A 20,663-nucleotide genomic window follows, 5' to 3' on the forward strand; every position below is an offset into this window, starting at 1 on the left:
CATCGTAGCGAAAGCTCTACATAGAACCATAATTAAATTCATGTTTACGTACATATAATTAGGCACGGGGAATTGAGTGAATTAGTGATTAAGTGACTCACAGAATGTAGACGCGACCTCGCGTCTCGCCCCCTCTGCATTACTGCACCAGAGGCGGCGCGCAGCCGACGGACCACAACCCTTTCCCCTTTGTTTCCGGCAATACAGTCGTCGGTATCGCGAGCCTCAACAGCTCATTGGACGCCACCCCCACCGGTGGGCGGCGCCGCCCTCGCGAGGGCAGCCCTGCACTACTTGCCCCGTTTCCCCCGATGCAACGAAATGACGCGGCCCGAGGCCCGCCCCAGGCTCTTCAACGCCCGGGAGCAGGCAGGCTGCAGGGCACAACCATCGACACAAGGGGACGGGGCCGCAGCTCAATGGCATCAGCCATGCGTGGCCCGCACTCCCCAACTTCCGCAACGGTCACCTTTGCCCCAAGCTTTGAAAATCACACGCACGCGCTCCACTTGAAGTCTATTCCACACGAGCTCATAAACAAACCAGATTTTACCAAGAATTGTATATGTCACTTTTACATAATTAATAGTATTACAGAAAACACGACCGGATCTCAGCATCACTTCCGGCTTCTATGTAAAACTTCTCTGGCTTGGAGGGGCCCTACGAAAGCCGAATTACTATTTAAATCACTAAACATGCTTAGAAAACAGTTCTCAAACAAGCTGCAGACATGTGTGTACCCTGGGTAAAACCAAGCTTACAAAATCTCGGCTGCGCCCCTCCTTTCACCCTTCCAAGTTTGATAAAAAATGAAAGCCACGGTGGTGGTTAATGGCAGAGCCTGTGATTTTAGAGCTACAAACACGCACTGCTGGGGCACTGGAAGCAAGCGCTACACACATCGCATCGGTATTCATAGCTCCATTTGACGGACTTTTCTGGCCCCACAGCTGAATTAAATCACCTTTATGGTAACTCCCTTACTCCTAGAGCGTAGACTTTCCCGTGATCAACACTGGGGGTATTCAGCCGACACGTGGATGGGCCGGAAGTGCTTCAAAAGCTAGTAAATCAGAGCTTAGTGGGCCGGATGCGGCCACCTGGCTTCGCACACCCATTTTCTGCACTTCATCGCGCCTTCGGCACTTCCCTTCGGGCCACACAGGTTGTGGCCGTTACGCCACAACCTCTTTTCTCGCGCTGATATTGATGAAAAGACACCGTTTTAGAGATTAGGGTCGTTTTAATCTTTAATTAAATAATGCTTGCAATATGAACGTCAGGAGAGCACAAGGTAAAGCCCCCTGACACTGCGGCCGCCCGGTATCAGAGGACCTGGACAAACAGGGCGAACTAGGCTGGCTCCCTCTCGCATACCTCTGCACGCATACCCGGTAAGCGCTGCCTGCCTCCCGGTTCTGTCGTGCACCACAATCACGGCCAGCGCGCTCAGCCCCCGTGGACCTCAGGCGAGCAGCCGAATTATGGCCGTGGAGGGAGGGGGGGGGGGGATCTTGTTTTATGATGCAGGGTACCCCCAGAACGCCAACCCGTATCCGAGGTTCGAAACCGGTTCCCGAAGCTCCAAGGACGGGCGTGAGCACCAGGTGAGGCAGAGTGTCCGCGCGAAACCGCGCGTTAGCCGACAGCCTCCTAGATCCCACAATGGGCAGTGCAGCCATCCCGTCCACAGCGCATCGTGCTGAGGTCGCCAGTGAGGGTGGGGGAAGGCTAAATAGCCTTCCCCTCACACCTGGGCCCGGAAGTGACGCGCCTTTCGCGTCACTTCCGGCCCTCGACACGGAGGGGGGCAACAATCGGGATCCCCGCCCCCCCCCGAAGGAGGGAGTGGGGAGGGGTGACCGGGGCCCCGGGGCCACTAAGGCGCCGACCGCCGAGTGGCCCCCTGCGGGGGCCGCGGTCAGCGGCATTTCAGAAAGTAGTAGAGTTAACCTTTTGTTAAGAAACTCGTATCTACATTTCAAGGCCTTTTCTCACGCATTTGTTCCAATCTATAGGTTTCTCTTTTATCACGTGTTCTTGCTACAATTCACTTATATTCAGAAAAAGCGTATAAAAGTTATACCTTTGAAAGGAACAATGGCTGAAAAAAAATGTAATATATATATATATGGTTTTTTGGGCAGTTTTGTATAGACCAAACTCGACCTGAAGGTATTTGGTATTTACATAAGCACCAGTTATGTTACACAAGAACACATTCATTTTTTTATTTTTGTAAACACGGGGAGATTAAGTGATTTGCCCAGAATCACAGGATGTTGAGACGACGCTGAGACACGAACCTGGTTCTTCTGTTCCAAATTTAGCAGCTCTGAATTGAATGACATAGTGCCATTGGGAAGCAGGTCTTTGTAGGTGCCGAGAACCCAGCCAGTCACTGCATCTTGCACTGCCCCACAGCCGCCCGTCTAATCTGTCACATTAAATAAACACAGCCAGGTCGCCCCGGTTAATCCACTCGCCCTGTAAAAGCGGCTCGCGGCAAATCCTCCCATGTGCATCTTAATTGGCCTGGTTTACCTGGAGCTGTTTATTTAACCACAACAATGCGGTAGTTTAGCAGCGGTTGCCTGGCAACCAGGTCCGACTGCCGGGTAACGCTCAGAGGACGCTGGGAGTGAGGGGTCTGACGTCACTGGCGTTACCGGCCAACGGCCGACGCTCCGGCCGTTGGAACTGGAGGATTCAAAACAGCTCGAAAATCGAGGAACATGTAACAAGTAAAGGGTCCCAAACAATAAGGCTTCCGCCGTGTTCTGTTATCCTAGTCACGTCATTCAACCACTAATTAGTCCAATGATGTAGCTGTAAATGAAATGAAATCACAAGAACTTTGGACCCATGAGTGACTGATGGACGCAAGAAATGATATTTTGCTCCTTGGCACCCATAGCAGAGAAATGCACCGTGTGGCTTGTGACTCTGACTGCATCTGGAGAAATAAATGACATGGCATAAACAAGTGACCTTTGTGTAATGGGGCTGGTTGTCACCTGGTTAACACGTATCTTGATCAGGAAATACACCTGTGTCGTACAGTGAAATCAGCAGCACTGCACGGATTTCAGGACATAAACTGCTTTCAGAGACTTGTTGGCAGTTCTCTTTCTAACCAGGGTGGTGGACCGGGACTGGCCTATAGCAAGCACCCTGCCAAGTTCCCAGGTTCACCAGTCATGCGTGTTCCAGTCCAAGTTTTTCTTTGAATTCTGGGGCTTGTAGTCTTATTTATTGCATTATAAAACAGGGTTACAAGTCCCAGAAGTCAATGAAATAAATACTGGACTGGAGTAGCACATCACACAAGGACGTGGGAAACTTGGCAGCTATGCACTTGTGAATTTAATAAATGCATAAGGCTGGTCTGACAAGTCAGTGTGTGGGACGGTTTTCTGACTGTTTGTCCGCCTGGTTTATGGTTTGATGGGCCATTTTTTACTGTTGATTTCCTTGATTTTACTACAAACGTTGCCTGCACAGATGCATGCAGTCTTCTATAACTAGGGCCACTGGAATTATGCTATTTTTCGGCCGTGTTGTTTTCCACATAATTCCGAATTAGCTGTATTTGCATAACCTGCAATTGAAAAAAAATTCTCCATCTCAAACAGAACAAAAGTTACTAAAAATGCAGGGCCATAATTATAAGAGGCTTGCATCGTGTTTGCACCATGCAAAGTGGCACATGCATGACGCAAGCCTCGAAGTGAGATGTATGAAGCCACGCTAAGCCACTTTGCGTGGCTTTGAATGGCTTCGTAAATCTGGAGTTAAGCAACACCGCGCAAATCACTGCTGCCTACTGCCTGTACTAGATGTGCAGAAACATAGAGATGGCACCACTGCCGCCTACTGCCCATACCAGACACAGAGAGACAGTGCCACTGCTACCTACTGCCCGTACCAGGTGTGGAGGCAAAGAGAGACAGCACCACTACTGTCTACTGCCTGTATCAGGTGTACAAACACAGAGACAGCCTGCCACCGCCTACTACGTGTACCAGGGAGATGGCACCACTGCTGCCTACTGCCTGTACCAGGGGTGCAGAAATAGAGAGATGGCACCACTGGCACCTACTGCCTGTTCCAGCTGTGCAGACACAGAGAGACTGCACCACTGCTGCCTACTGCCTGTACCAGGTGTGGAGGCAAAGAGAGACATCACCACTGCTGTTGACTGCCTGTATCAGGTGTACAAACACAGAGAGACAGCCTGCCACCGCCTACTACGTGTACCAGGGAGATGGCACCACTGCTGCCTACTGCCTGTACCAGGTGTGGAGGCAAAGAGAGACAGCACCACTGCTGTCTACTGCCTGTATCAGGTGTACAAAGACAGAGATACAGCCCTGCTACCGCCTACTACCTGTACCAGGGAGACTGCACCACTGCCTGTACCAGATGTGCAGACTCAGAGAGAAGGCCCCACTGTTGCTTACAGCTTTCCTTTGGAAACACCCAGGCCCAGATGTAGTAAGACTTTGTGCTGTCACAAAGCGATGCAAAGCAACACAACGCAAAGTGATGCAAAGCAACACAACGCAAAGTGATGCAAAGCAACACACATCTACACATTGGGATTTAGTTTCCACTGCAAAAGATATTTGCGTTGGAAAGGTCTATTCCTAACTGCAAGAAGCAATTTGTGATGCTTTACATCGCTTTATGCCCAGGGGGGCTTCACTGGGGAGACACTTGGGTGGACCAGTGCAAACCCCCAAAGATTGTGGCACAAAAACGTATCTACTAAGCTAGACAGATGGGACTTTGCATCAAAAACGAATGCTTCCTTGAAGCAGGCATTAACAAGGGGAACTATTTAAATTTTTCCTACAAATCCCGGAATTGCAAGTATGTTGAAGTGCACTGCACACATCCATTGCAGGATCCTTCTTAGTTTGATTAGACATAGGACTTTGTACTGGAATTGTGTGGCTTCAGTACATGTTCTTTGCCTGTACACCATATCCTCGCCTCTGCACCAGGTGTGAGGATGTGCATCATGCAAGGCCGCCTTAGAGCTCCAGTACAGAAGAAGATACTACCAGCAGACCAATCCTAGTAGATACGCCTCTGCAATGTTTTTCTCTCTTGTGCGACACAGTGCAGCAAGTTTGGTTGCTCTGCTGTGTTGCGTAAAAAATGTGTAAATCTGCCCCTACTGGTGCCCAAAAGGAAGACATAACATTTCTCAGGTGTGTTCTCCCATCTGGATCTCAGTTCCTTGCTAGCTGTTGTTAAGTGTTCACAAAGTTTGCGCATTATTCTTGACACAGCACCAGTATGAAGTTGCCTTCCCAGTGCGCACTAAATGCTCAGGCCCTTTTTGGTCAGGTTGGTGCCTGTAAAGGTGTGCTTCAGCTCATGTGTCAAGCAGTGCTGAGACCTTAACCGAACAATGGCGATTCCCCACACCCAGTAACGTTTGTTGCACGAGACAAGATATCTTGAGGTGATCAGGAGGGAGAATTAAAAATTTTTAACCAAAAGTTTATATTTTAACAGAATAATTATGGTTCTAAATCATTATAATCTATGGAAGGCACTGAGGATCCTAAGACTGGTTATGAGTGACATTCTTCATGAAGGTGTGACACCCACTCCCAATGAGTGAGAATTGAGTTGTCTGACACCAATTTCTTTTACGCTGGCAGTGTCAAGCGGCAGTACTAATGGAAATAAATGAGCTGGTACAAACAAAGCAGATAACAGAATTGCTTCCTTGTGTAAAATGTACTTTTAAATATATTTGGTATATTTTATTGTCTATGTTTAAATACCCCTTGAAAACAATTTTGTTTACGGTGGATGTCAGTCTTGTACAACCAGAAGCAAACATCACCCATCCAGCCACACATAGCAAAGACGTCTCACCAGCGCCAGGACACTCTCCTGGGTGACAGTGCGTTCTACAAATCTGCTTAAGAGAACATAACACTGTACTCAAGTTTACACCATACCTAAGCAGATTATCCAGTCCAAGCTGTTGTTTGTATCGAGAAACACATAGCCCTTCACACAAAGCGAGCAGGGGGTTTGCTCTGGGGATTCTAATGCAATGTACAACCCAGTCATACTGTCAGTCATGCAGCGTATTGGATCTTTATGTAAACATTTGCCTGCTTTGGACCTGGAAAAATGTTTTGTGCTGCAATGCCTCACTGTCACAGTGCAAAACAAAGGTTTGGCAAGAGTCTCAAATATCTGACGTCATGAATATTAATGAAGCTGGACTTCTCCTGGGATCCTACCACATTGCACATGCAGGGATGCAGGCCTGCTAGGGGTGGTAGACCTTTCCTGCACTGGCATTTGCAAAATGCTGAAACTGCAGCTCCTGTACCTCACAGAGACAGGGTGTACAATTTAAAAACACTGGCATAATGCAAAGGTCGTAGGGCAGGGAGGAGGCAGTGGTCCCCTGCGCCATCCATGCTCCTGCGAATGGGCACCGCCGACTTCCAAAATGGAGGCTGCACGTCAGGGACAACTCCCACTTTGCAAGTGTGCCTTTACTGCTCACAGATACACACACTGACAAGTTGGAGTGCGTGTTGTGCACCTCCAACCGATTCATTCTCATAGCGAATGAAGTGCCATGTTGCACCCAAGAGAGCAGCAATAAAAAAAGAATATTCGTTTCTTGAACCCTTGAATTCTAAGACTGTAGGCGAGCTCCTGCTCTCACCCACAGCAAATGTCAATGGAATTTTAAAAATCTCACAGATATTCCCGCCCTCGCTCTGGTATTTCCGGCCGGTCACCTGCACCGGCCCACACAGGCATGCAGCCGTGGTGTCTGCCATCAGACTTTGCTTTGGCCCCGAGCAGGAGAGGAGGGAGGAAGAGGGAGAACGGAGGACGGAGAGAAAGACAGGGCAGGAGTGACCACGAGAGAAAGCAGGGAAGAAAGAGAACCTGCGTTAGTGAAATAAAGAGAGAGGAATCGTAGGGCGGAGAGACCGGAAGTGCCGAGTTATGAATGAGTGCTTGGTGCGCCCCCTGCATCTGTGGGCCCTCCGGGGATGCAGGAGACAGTGAGTGCTGTATTCACGCCGTGTTTGAAGTCAGGCCGCCTGCCTCACCGTTGCTCCCATGCGTGCCACCTGTCGCAGCAGGAGGCCAGGGCACAGGGCGGCCATTAGTGCCCGCCCCCCGACCGAGGAACGAGAAGAGCCGGTCGGGCCTGCTCTGCTCCTGTACACTTCCACCAGAGAGGCGTCACCTCTATGGCGGTGCACCCCAAACATGCCCGGCTCCGGCACCGGTTCTCACTCGCTGCTTGCGGAGCGCCTGCTTCCCGAACCCGATGATGCAGCCCGTCCTCGTGTGAAGTGCAGTCTGTTCTACGGTAATCCGCCATAACACCCCCGGCGGGAGTGCAGTCTGGCACGTGCACCACTTATAACACTGTCCTTTGTATACAACAGCTCACAGCGTGCAATCTGCCAATGCACTGTACCGTGTGCAGTCTGCCTATGCACTCTACAGCGTGCAGTCAGCCCTATAAACCTCACCGCGTGCAGTCCACCTATGCACTCTACAGCGTGCAGTCTGCCTATGGACTCTACAGCGTGCAGTCAGCCCTATAAACCTCACAGCGTGCAGTCCACCTATGCACTCTACAGCGTGCAGTCTGCCTATGCACTCTACAGCGCGCAGTCTGCCCTATTAACCTCACAGCGTGCAGTCCACCTATGCACTCTACAGCGTGCAGTCCACCTATGCACTCTACAGCGTGCAGTCTACCTATGTACTCTACAGCGTGCAGTCCACCTATGCACTCTACAGCGTGCAGTCCACCTATGCACTCTCTACAGCGTGCAGTCTACCTATGCACTCTACAGCGTGCAGTCCACCTATGCACTCTACAGCGCGCAGTCTGCCCTATACACCTCACAGAGTGCAGTATGCCCTATAGAGCGTGAAGTCTGCCCTATACACCGCACTCTGTGCAGTCTGCCTGTGCACTCTACAGCACGGTCTGACCTATACACCTCACAGCATGCAGTCTGCCCTATACACTGCACAGCTGCACTATGCCCTATACACCTCACAGGGTGCTGTCTGCCCTATACAACTCACAGCGTGAAGCCTGCCCTATACCCCTCACAACGTGAAGTCTGCTCTATACACCTCACAGCGTGCAGTCTGTCTTATACACCCCACAGCGTGCAGTCTGCCCTATACACCTCACAGCGTGCACTATGCCCTATAAACCTCAAAGCGTTCAGTTGCCCTATTCACCTCACATCATGCCATCTGCCCTATAGATCTCACAGTGTGTAATCTGCCTATGTACTCCACAGCGTGCAGTCCCTCCTGTACACGTTAGAGCGCGCAGTTTCCCCTATATACCCCATAGTGTGCAGTGTGCGATCTACACCCTACAGCGCGCAGTCTGCCCTATACACATCACAGTTTGCAGTCTGCCTCCGCACCCTACACGGTGCAGCCTGCCCTATAATCTCACACCCCTCAGTCTGCCCTATACATCTCACACCCTGTAGTCTTCCCCATACACCTCACACCCTGCAGTCTGTCCTGCTACCATAGACTTCACCAGCTGGACTTCAAGGCAGGTGAATTGAGTTCCGATGCCCCCCCCCCCCTACTCCTGGGGTAAACCCCTGGCCTGAATGTCTCTGGGCGCCCACACGGGTCAGGCAGCTCTCTTGTTGGCAAATTAATATCCCCCCCACCTCCCTCTCCCCGTCCATCGAGTGCAGTCTATTCCCATATTGGATGCTGTGTGCCCCTCCCCACGGGGTGAGCGCCACCCACTCTCCCACACAAAGTGGGCAGGGAGGTGTGTCTCACCCTGGCTCTACAAAGAGCAGCGTCCTTCCCACCAGAGAGTGATCAGCCCCTCCCCCACATGGACCCCCTTACAAACACACGGGGCGCAGGCCACCACCCTATAGCTGCAGTCTCCTCTAGCCTTACCGCACTGCCCACCCATTCTGCAACTGCACTATTCCCTAGAATGTGCCCCCTTTAAGTAGTACTGTTTGCCCAAGGGGTGTTGCTTCAGGAGGGTCGTTTAGGGTGTTACACCCCCCCCCCCAAAAAAAAATTATTTGGTAGTAAATAGTGGGGCACAGGTGCTTTCAGTTGGGTGTGGTGAGGCATCTGTAGGATTGCAGACAAACACACACACACGCTCTCTCGTCTCTTTTGAAGTTCTTACAAAATGTTGGTTAGTTTGAATAATATTTTATTGGTGTAAAGGTTTTAACTGCGGTTCTTTTAACGTGGAGAGTTTGATGCCGCTGCTTTAGCGCTGCAAGGGTTTTTAGTAAACAAGCAAATAAAGATATGATTATTAATATTGTGTTTTAAGCACTCCTAACGCACCGCCCCTTCGCCCCTCCGCCCATCCCCCGTGCACTTTCTCTCATATAATGTAATGTGTTTTGCTGTTCGCCCTCTGTGGGACGGGTATGCCCAGGCGTGGGTCCCGTGCTCACTACGCCATGGAGTCAAGCTATCCTGGCTGATGACGGCTGATAGCCAGAAACCGGTCCTAGGATGCTTGATTCCGGTCCAGGGAGGACCTGGCCTGGCAGTTGGGTGGGGTGGTGTGTAAAATAAAGATGGATTACCGTCCATCATCTTGAGTGTTTTGCTGTTCACAAGATATGTCAGTGTGATTGTTGGGAAATCTGAAGTTCACCCCCCCCCCCCAATCTTATCGATCACTGATCAAGTTGTGCCCCTGGTTTGCCCCATCATTCCTACAGGTCAGTAACGCCCCACTTAAAGTGCAGACTCCTCCCCCCCCAGAGTGCATACAGGCCCTGCAGAGAGGGCACATTTACAACCAAGGTATTTGTGAGACCGGCCTCACGGCGTATGCCCTCCCGATCATCCAGCCAACCTGCAACCACCCCCAAGACACGGCATCTCCGACTCCGGCCGCCCCAGCCACACAGACCCGAGGGCCGGCCAGAGTCCCCGACAGACTCGACACCCTACCACGCATGTCCGACCGAGGGAGCGGGAACCCCCGAGCCAGACCAAGAGGCGCCAGCCCAGTCACACCTCGGATCGCCTTCCCCCGGGAGGACTCGATCGGCCACCAGGCCCCTGGGGAGCAGGCGCCTCGCCTGCCGAGCGTCTGGGGACCCTCCCAGACCCACCTGAAAGGACCAAAGAAACGAGCGGCAGAAAATCCCGCCGAACCCCCTCAGTCACCAAAGGCCCCTCTCTGCGAGGACTCCGGACTTCAAAGGGCAGGGGGAGTATAATAGGGGGTGCCGGAGGAACGAATGGCAGAGAAGACCTGGAACCATCGAAGCCTGCTGACGCTGTCGCGGCTTCCGAATACCGAACCACCTGGGCCTGCTGAGTGACTCGCGGCCCCCAGCCATTGAACCATCTGAGCCCTGCTGACGAGGTCGCGGCTCCCGAATACCGAACCACCTGGGCCTGCTGAGTGACTCGCGGCCCCCAGCCATTGAACCATCTGAGCCCTGCTGACGAGATCGCGGCTCCCGAACTCCGATTACCTGTGCCTGCTGAGTGACTCACGGCGCTCCCCTCGAGGACGAATTGGCAAGAGATCGCCCAGAGAACCAACACCCTCCAGCTCGAGGATTGTGAGCTATCCGCAGGGTACTTTGCAGAGACACTACCTTCAAAGACTGTCCCGCTACCCCCATTCCCCTACTACCGATTTGTAGTATCTTGTGCCGCTGATGTACTACTTACACCTTGGATCATAAAGATCCCTTGAAACCTTCGATAAAAGAGCCTATCGTCCTACAAAGAATACGTGTGGTGTCACTCTGTTCGTAGTGTAAGCTCAGGGTGTGCGCGCCTGGTTCGGCCTACTTGGGAGAGGTGGGTCAAAGGGGTAGGCAAGACGTGTACCGAACCCCCCTCCGGCGAACGCCTTTCCAACATTTGGTGGCAGACGACGGGATCCGAGCCGACACCGAAAGAGAGCGTGCAGTGAACAACTGATGCACTACCAAACAGAGATGGAAGGAGAAACCTCCCTGGGTGCCGCAGGCACCGAAATGAGCTCACCGTTCCGAGAGGATCAATTGGACTATTATACGCATAGAGAACTAAAACAATTTTGCAAAGACCTTGGAATCGCTACCACCGGATTAAGCACAAAGGAAGACTTCCAGAAAGTATTGAAGACCTGGGTCGAAACGGGGGCGCCCCCGACCCAAACGGAAGGAGACTCCACCCATGAACCACAAAGCATCCCGGTGAGAAACAACGGGCCAGAGGGGAACCTGTCCCCCGAGGAACTAGCAGACCGGGAGAGAAGCCGCAACCACGAACTTGAACTGGCCAAGCTGAAAATCGAGGGAGAAATAAAACTGGCGGAGAAAAAGTTAGCCGTCGAGCAGTTACGGCTACAAGGGGAACTCGAGGAAAAAAGACGCCAAAGAGAGCACGACGAAAAGAAACTCCAGCTGGAACATGAACGCAGCCTGAAAGAGATCGAGTTGAGGGATAAAAGCGAAGAGTCACGACCCTCCGGGAATCTACCATCCGCTCCCACCGTGGAAGCCAAAGTCCACATCCCCAAGGATGTGGTAAAGGAGTATTACAAAAACGACGATATCCAGCAGTGGTTTAAGGCCTACGAAGTCGCCATGACCTCTCACCGAGTCCCGCAGAAGGATTGGGGGGCCGGGCTATGGGGCGGGTTCTTAAGCGAAGGAAGAGATACCCTGCTGGATCTGCCCTCCACAGTCATGAACTCCTACAGCCACATGAAGGAAGCCCTCGTGGGCCGGTATGGACTCACCCCCGAAATGTACCGGCAACGGTTCCGAGATTGCAAAAAGATACTGGGCACCACATGGGTAGAATACGTGAACTTTTACAGCCGGGCCTTGGACGGGTGGATCAAGGGCAGCAAGGTCTCCACCTTCGAAGAGCTGTTTGATCTGATCGCCTGGGAACATTTAGCGGCCAATTGCTTTGTAGAACTGCGCCAACACCTCTTGGACAGTAAACTCACCGACCCTCGAAAGCTGGCCGCCGAGGCTGACCGTTGGGTGAACACCCGGGCCACCCGAGGCCCCGTGGGAGACTACGGTCGCCACAGTCAAGGACCCCCCCGCCAGAGGGGCGGAGGAAACCACGGCCGACCGAGAGACTTCCCAGGGGGGCCCCCGCACAGCCCTTCCAGCAGCCCACCAGCGGCAAGGCCAGCCCCGTCCCCAGCCAGCACCGGAGCCCCGGGGCGGCTAGGGCCTCGACCCAGGATCACCTGCTTCCACTGCCAACAGCCCGAACACTACGCCAATGACCCCCAGTGTCCCCAGTATCAACGAACCGCAACGACCAACCCCCCGGCACGACAGATGGCCTCCGTGGTCCTAGGAGAAGAGATAGAGGACTCTGAAGAGTGGGAACCCGCTGCCATGGCCCTGGTCTCCCTTGGTGATCGAGAAATGGTCCCCGGGACACCCTTGCCCGCCAACACGAAGAAGTACCGACAGCAGGTGACCATCAACGGCCACCGAGTCGAGGGCCTCCGCGATACCGGGGCAAGTGTCACCGCGGTCCACCGCAATCTAATCTCTGAAGACCAGATCCTACCCGGTGCCCTCTGTCCGGTCATATCCTCCGACAATTCCGAGAGCCTCTGCCAGATGGCTCTGGTGCCTTTCGAGTGGGGAGGAGTCTCCGGAGAGTTGAAGGTAGCCGTCCGAACATCACAGCCCGTAGACTGCCTCCTGGGCAACGACCTTGAGAGTTCCCCGTTGGGGCAAGTGGAACGAAGAGCCCATCTCGGGATGATGGGCCTACCCGAATGGGTCTGCGCCACCACGCGCTCCATGACCGCGCGACTGCCTCTCTCCGAGGGCGGGGAGGCCCTCCCACCAAACACTGTCCCCGAGAACAGGGACACCCTACCAGAAACGGACAACCCCCCTTCGGAGGGAGAAGAAGACACTAACCCGGGAGAAGGGCCGGAACCTTCCGCCCCTGAGGCACTGACTGAGCTCGGAGAACTGCCCGAGATGGCCCAGTGGCGCTGTGAGGGAGGGCCCTCCCATGAAGAGTTCTGCCTGGAACAGGCCACCTGCCATTCCCTCGTGGGACTCCGACAACAAGCCGAAGCCCAGACCGCCGGTGACCGGACCGGAACCCACTGGGTCTATTGGGACAATGGCCTCCTATACAGCGAACAAAAGTCAGCCGAGCTAGGCGCAGCCCGAGTACTGGTGGTACCCCTGCGCTTCAGAAGCCTCCTCCTGGGCCTGGCCCACGATGTACCATTGGCAGGACACTTAGGCCAAGACAAAACATATCAGCGATTAGTTACCCACTTCTATTGGCCCAATATGCGAGCAAATGTAGAAGCCCACTGTAAATCCTGCCTCACGTGCCAGGGCAGTGGGAAAAGTGGCGGCAAGCGCAAGGCTCCATTACAACCCTTTCCCGTTGTGAGTACCCCGTTTGAGCGGGTCGGCATCGACATCGTGGGATCCCTGGATCCGAAGACCGCCCAGGGCCACAGATTCATCCTCGTCCTGGTGGACCATGCCACCCGCTACCCCGAGGCCATTCCCCTCCGCACCGTGACGGCTCCCGTGGTGAGCCGGGCTCTCATGGGGATCTTCTCCTGTGTCGGATTCCCTCGCGAGGTTGTGAGTGATCGCGGCACTAACTTCATATCCCGCTATATGAAGTCCCTGTGGCAGCAGTGCGGAGTAACATATAAGTTCACGACCCCCTACCACCCCCAGGGCAACGGCCTGGTGGAACGCTTCAACCGAACCCTGAAGGGGATGATCCTGGGCCTCGAGGAGCCCCTGCGCCGAAGATGGGACGTCCTCCTCCCTTGCCTCCTGTTCGCGTACCGGGAAGTTCCCCAAAAGTCCCTGGGGTTCAGCCCATTCGAACTACTATACGGACACCCTGTCCGGGGGCCCCTGAGCCTGGTCAAAGAGGGCTGGGAGACAAGCCCCCGGGGGACCCCCCCTGATGTGTTCCGCTACATCCTGGTGCTACGCAACCAGACCCGGAAGTTCAGAGAACTCGCAGAGGCTAACCTCGAGGCCAGCCAAGAAGAGATGAAGCGCTGGTATGACCAGAACGCAACTCTGGTCGAGTTCCAGCCGGGCCAGCAGGTTTGGGTCATGGCCCCGGTGAAACCCTGCGCCCTACAGGACAAATGGACTGGCCCCTTCAAGGTGATCGAGCGGAAGAGTCAGGTCACGTACCTGATCGATGTACAGCCCCCACGGAACCCCCTTCGGGTTCTCCACGTGAACCGTCTCAAGCCCCACTTTGTGAGAACGGAGTTGAGTTTGCTACTGGCCACCGATGATGGGGCGGAAGAAGACACTGAACCCCTGCCCGACCCCCTGTGCGCTAAAGACCTGGATGGTTCCGTGGAGGGAGTGAAACTGTCAACCACCCTCACTCCCCAACAGTCCGACGACTGTCGCCAGCTGCTCAGACAATTCGCAGACCTCTTCTCCCTCATCCCAAGGGTCACCGACTGGTGTGTCCACGACGTGGACACCGGCGACAGCCCCCCTGTGCGACACCGAGCCTACCGGGTGCCTGACCGGGTCCGCACCTGCATCAAGACCGAGGTACAGAAGATGTTAACCCTTGGAGGGATCGAACCCTCCGATAGCCCCTGGGCCAGCCCGGTAGTCCTGGTCCCGAAAGAGGCCGCCCCTGGGGTCGCCCCCGAACTAAGATTCTGTGTGGACTACCGGGGGCTCAATGCGGTCACCCGAGCGGACGCTCACCCTATTCCCCGCGCCGACGAGCTCATCGACCGCCTTGGGGCCGCACGTTTCCTCAGCACCTTCGACCTGACCTGCGGTTACTGGCAGATTGCGCTCACGGAGGGAGCAAAAGAACGCTCCGCCTTCTCCACACCCGATGGACACTACCGCTTCAGGGTCATGCCGTTCGGGATGAAAAATGCCCCGGCCACTTTCCAGCAGTTGGTAAACAAGGTCCTGGCCGGACTCGAGGAGTTCAGCGCGGCGTACCTTGACGACATAGCCGTATTCAGCTCTCAATGGCACGAGCATCTCCAGCACCTCCGGCAAGTACTGCTGGCCCTGCGCCAAGCCGGCCTGACAGTGAAGGCCAGCAAATGCCAGCTCGGGCAAGGCTCCGTGGTCTACCTGGGGCATCAGGTGGGCAGCGGGCAGGTCGCCCCCCTCCAACCAAAGATCGACGCCATCAAGTCCTGGGAGCCCCCCACCACTCAGACGGAAGTCCGGGCCTTCCTGGGCCTCACAGGATATTACCGGCGGTTCATTAAAAACTATGGTAGCCTCGCAGGGCCTCTCACGGAGTTGACCTCCAAGAAACTCCCGAAGAAGGTGCAGTGGACCCCCCCGTGCCAACAGGCGTTCGACGCCTTGAAAACCGCCATGTGCACCGCCCCAGTACTCAAGGCCCCCGACTACTCCCAAGAGTTTGTGGTCCAGACCGACGCATCCGAACACGGCATCGGAGCCGTCCTCTCGCAGTTCAACGACAAGGGCATAGATCAGCCCATAGCCTTCATCAGCCGAAGGCTGCTGCCTCGAGAACAGCGTTGGAGTACCATAGAACGAGAGACCTTCGCCGTAGTCTGGGCCCTCAAGAAACTACGGCCCTACTTGTTTGGAACCCACTTCCGAGTACAGACGGACCACCGGCCCTTGCGGTGGCTGATGCAGATGAGGGGAGAGAACCCCAAGCTACTACGATGGTCAATCTCCCTCCAAGGGATGGATTTCACTGTCGAGCATCGCCCAGGGACGGATCATGCCAATGCCGACGGCCTGTCCCGGTTCTTCCGCTTCGGCGAGGAGAACCTCCCAGTGGATGGGTAGTTCTCCACGCCTTTCAGCTGGGGGGGACGCGTGTGAGACCGGCCTCACGGCGTATGCCCTCCCGATCATCCAGCCAACCTGCAACCACCCCCAAGACACGGCATCTCCGACTCCGGCCGCCCCAGCCACACAGACCCGAGGGCCGGCCAGAGTCCCCGACAGACTCGACACCCTACCACGCATGTCCGACCGAGGGAGCGGGAACCCCCCAGCCAGACCAAGAGGCGCCAGCCCAGTCACACCTCGGATCGCCTTCCCCCGGGAGGACTCGATCGGCCACCAGGCCCCTGGGGAGCAGGCGCCTCGCCTGCCGAGCGTCTGGGGACCCTCCCAGACCCACCTGAAAGGACCAAAGAAACGAGCGGCAGAAAATCCCGCCGAACCCCCTCAGTCACCAAAGGCCCCTCTCTGCGAGGACTCCGGACTTCAAAGGGCAGGGGGAGTATAATAGGGGGTGCCGGAGGAACGAATGGCAGAGAAGACCTGGAACCATCGAAGCCTGCTGACGCTGTCGCGGCTCCCGAATACCGAACCACCTGGGCCTGCTGAGTGACTCGCGGCCCCCAGCCATTGAACCATCTGAGCCCTGCTGACGAGGTCGCGGCTCCCGAATACCGAACCACCTGGGCCTGCTGAGTGACTCGCGGCCCCCAGCCATTGAACCATCTGAGCCCTGCTGACGAGATCGCGGCTCCCGAACTCCGATTACCTGTGCCTGCTGAGTGACTCGCGGCGCTCCCCTCGAGGACGAATTGGCAAGAGATCGCCCAGAGAACCAACACCCTCCAGCTCGAGGATTGTGAGCTATCCGCAGGGTACTTTGCAGAGACACTACCTTCAAAGACTGTCCCGCTACCCCCATTCCCCTACTACCGATTTGTAGTATCTTGTGCCGCTGATGTACTACTTACACCTTGGATCATAAAGATCCCTTGAAACCTTCGATAAAAGAGCCTATCGTCCTACAAAGAATACGTGTGGTGTCACTCTGTTCGTAGTGTAAGCTCAGGGTGTGCGCCCCTGGTTCGGCCTACTTGGGAGAGGTGGGTCAAAGGGGTGGGCAAGACGTGTACCGAACCCCCCTCCGGCGAACGCCTTTCCAACAGTATTTATTTATTTATAAAGTTTTGCATAGCGGGAACATGACTCTTATGGGTATAGGAGCGCTTCTCAATTTTGGGTAAGAGGGATACAGTATTGGGAAGCAAAACATTTGTTACATAATTATGCAAGACGCGTGCAAGACTCCTGTAGGTATGGGAACTCTTCACATAGGGGTGGGGCGGATACAGTAATGGGCGAGGAACATTCGAACATCTGTATGTACAATGCATGCTAACAGTGTTATTCCCAGGTATGTAACCATGTCAAAAGTTCATCAAGAAGAGCGAATAGAGAGCAGTAATGGAGTCTGGGAATCAAGGCCTATTCAGGCAGGAACTTGAGCATTAAGATTTTTTTCACTTCCATTTATTTGTATTATTCTTACGCTGCTCACTGTGCTTCAGATGAGTAATACGGCCGGAAGGCTTTCTCCCGGATGAAAAGATGCACACAGTATGTCCAGCCACAGTTAAGAGAGCATTGCTAAGTGCAACTTTTCTTCTTTTCTGGGAGGAATGGTATTAAGTATGCCTCGGTAGCTCCAATACATACATTAAAACATGTAAGTAATTTACATCACAAGGTCCGACTCTTACATAAGGCGCCAAAAGACTGCAAAAGGCCTCAAAAGTGACGGTGTTTCTACGTATGGGCATGTCTCTGTAGGCAAAATAGCATTTTTCCTGGACCACTGGAAACATTTTGCAGCGTTTTTGCTTACCACAGACTGGCAATGTAACCCGTAGCAAACATAGCCACACCTGCCCCACATTGCCCTGAGAGAACGTGTATAATAATAAGGTAGGGAGAGCATCGTCTCTTCTTCACCCAGTCAACCTGTGCTGTGTGCAGTGCGCCCCTGTAGAGTGCAACCGCTGTAGACACCCTGCATCCTTGTCCAGCAGAGACAGAGCTGGTTTCCCCCGTGCACAGGGAAGTTCGATCCCTCTATACAATGCACACTTCCCTTATCCTGTACAAAGGGCACTCTGCCCTCCCCTGTACAGAGTGCAGTGCGCACCCTCTCATCGCACTATGTGCAGTCTGTCCCCCCCTAGAGTGCAGTGCGCACCCCCTCCGCCCACTATGTGCAGTCTGCCCTAGTGCAGTGAGCACCCTCTCATCGCACTATGTGCAGCCTCCCCCCTAGAGTGCAGTGCGCATCATCTTCTCGCACTATGTTCAGTCTGCCCTCCCCCTGTACATAGTGCAGTGCGCTGTGCACCCTCTCCTCGCAGTGTGAAGTTTCCCTCCCCTGTACAAAGTGCAGCCAGCACGCCCCCCCCCACCCGTTCTATGTGCAGTCTCCCCCCTACAGAGTGCAGCGCGGACCCGCTCCTCCCAGTATGTGCAGTGCGCACCTTCTTCTCGCATTATGTTTAGACTACTCTCCTCTGTACAGTCCAGTGCGTACCCTTTCCTCGCACTGTGTAGACTACTCTCCTCTCGTACAGTGCAGTGCGCGCCCTCTCTCCCGTACAGTCATATCGCGCCCTCTCTCCCGTACAGCGCAGTGCGCCCCCTTTCCTCCCGTACAGTGCGCCCCTCACCCCCCGTACAGTCATATCACGCCCTCTCCTCCCGTACAGTGCAGTGCACGCCCTTTCCTCCCGTACAGTGCGCCCCTCCCCTCCCGTACAGTCATATCACGCCCTCTCCTTCCGTACAGTGCAGTGCGCCCCCTTTCCTCCCGTACAGTGCGCCCCTCACCTCCCGTACAGTCATATCACGCCCTCTCCTCCCGTACAGTGCAGTGCACGCCCCTTCCTCCCGTACAGTGCGCCCCTCTCCACGCACTGTGTAATCTGCTCTCCTCCCGTACAGTGCAGTGCGCGCCCTCTCTCCCGTACAGTCATATCGCGCCCTCTCTCCCGTACAGCGCAGTGCGCCCCCTTTCCTCCCGTACAGTGCGCCCCTCACCTCCCGTACAGTCATATCACGCCCTCTCCTCCCGTACAGTGCAGTGCACGCCCCTTCCTCCCGTACAGTGCGCCCCTCTCCACGCACTGTGTAATCTGCTCTCCTCCCGTACAGTGCAGTGCGCGCCCTCTCTCCCGTACAGTCATATCGCGCCCTCTCTCCCGTACAGCGCAGTGCGCCCCCTTTCCTCCCGTACAGTGCGCCCCTCACCTCCCGTACAGTCATATCACGCCCTCTCCTCCCGTACAGTGCAGTGCACGCCCCTTCCTCCCGTACAGTGCGCCCCTCTCCACGCACTGTGTAATCTGCTCTCCTCCCGTACAGTGCAGTGCGCGCCCTTTCCTCCCGTACACTGCAATGCGCCCCTCTCCTCGCACCATGGGCGCAACGCCCATAGGGCTCTATTTGCGCCTCTGGCTCACACTGCTTACTCTCTGCCCCGGTGCCATACACCACTTTCTCCTCAGGTCCCTCCACTCCTCAGCTTGTACCTCTCTCTGCCGCGCTCCTCCTCGCCATCCTCAGTCTCGGGGAGTCCTGGGACAGGTAACTTAGGGTCCTTGGGCGGGGAAGGGGTTCTCGGAGCCGATGCTTCAGGGTTCTCAGACTGGGCTTCCTTCCTGCCGCCTCGCCCAGGCTCTCCCAGCGCCTTGAACCTGCTCCAGCGCTCGCACAGACGCCGCACAGCGCCTCCCCGTCCGAGCGGCTCTGCTTTCCTGTGGAGGTGCGCGTCAGACCCAACCCTGCTCCACGCGCGCCCTCTCTCTCCACAGTCTGGTTCTCCTCCCTCCGCGCGCCCCACTTCTTCTTTCCCTTTCTGTTTTCCGTCTTTCCTCCTCCAATCCTTTACTCTGTCTGGCTCAGCGCCAGGCTTTTCTTTTTCAATTCTCCTTCCCTCTTTCGTCCCTGCCCTCCCTTTCTTTCATTCCTGACCATCCTGCTCTTCATCTGCATCTTTGCTTTAGTTTGTTTTCAAGCCTTTGTCCAGCTCCCGTTTCCCTCTCCCGGTTGATGCCTTTCCCTAGTTTTTTCCGACCTTCTTTATCTGTCTTTCTTATTTACTCTTTCTCTCTTTCCACTCTTAACTCCCAGTCCCTCCATCTTCTCCTTGCTCAAAACGTCCTTTTCCTCCCTTTATTTCTTCTCTCCCCTCTGTCTCCTTTCTTCCCTCCTCACTTCCATACTCTGTTGATTCATGCACCTGTTTCTTGCCCCCCATTCACCTATACACCTTTTCCATCGTTGCCCCTCCACACCCTATCTTCTCCTTTTCACTCCTCTTCCCTGTCAACTATTCTGCCCAGTGCAACACTATCTGCCCCTGAGCTATGATTATAGTGCCTAGACAACCAAGGGTAAATAGATAATCACGGTCAGGCAGTGTCGAACACGCCCACCTACCTACCCTGTCTCCCTGCCTGTTGTAACCTGATGGACCCCGCTCTCCCCCCCTCCCCTGACTCTTTGTTTCCGGTGCTTTGCAGCTGGCTGTCTATAGTGTGTGTGTGCATGTAGCGCCTAAAAAAAGCTCCAGTAAATGATCGGATGATGGGTTGAGGTCTAAATACCTGTCCCGAATAATAATAATAATATTCCACATTTGTAAAGCGTGAATAATCACCCGTAAGGGTCTCTAGGCGCTGTCGGGAAGATTAAGCAAGCTATTGCCCAGAGTCACATGGTGCTGGGCTAATCTGCCACTGGCACCAGGGATTGAACCGTGATCCCCAGATTCCGGAGTCAGTCGCCCTGGCCCCGCGCCACACCTCTTTCGCGAGCGAG

At 54.6% G+C, this 20,663-nt stretch overlaps 1 protein-coding gene across 1 annotated transcript in view; it reads right to left on the reverse strand.

The window, feature by feature from the left end:
* LOC146835211 (uncharacterized) overlaps positions 1-20,105 on the reverse strand; it is a 134,731-nt gene extending 114,626 nt beyond the window's left edge. The window contains exon 1 of the mRNA XM_085602801.1: positions 19,373-20,105. Coding sequence (XP_085458927.1) covers positions 19,373-19,400 — 28 coding nt within the window. The 5' untranslated portion in view covers positions 19,401-20,105. The remainder of the gene's footprint in view (positions 1-19,372) is intronic.
* Between the last annotated feature and the right edge of the window lie 558 nt (positions 20,106-20,663).

This window comes from Triturus cristatus, chromosome 4_2 (assembly GCF_964204655.1).
Source record: "Triturus cristatus chromosome 4_2, aTriCri1.1, whole genome shotgun sequence".
NCBI lineage: Eukaryota > Metazoa > Chordata > Amphibia > Caudata > Salamandridae > Triturus > Triturus cristatus.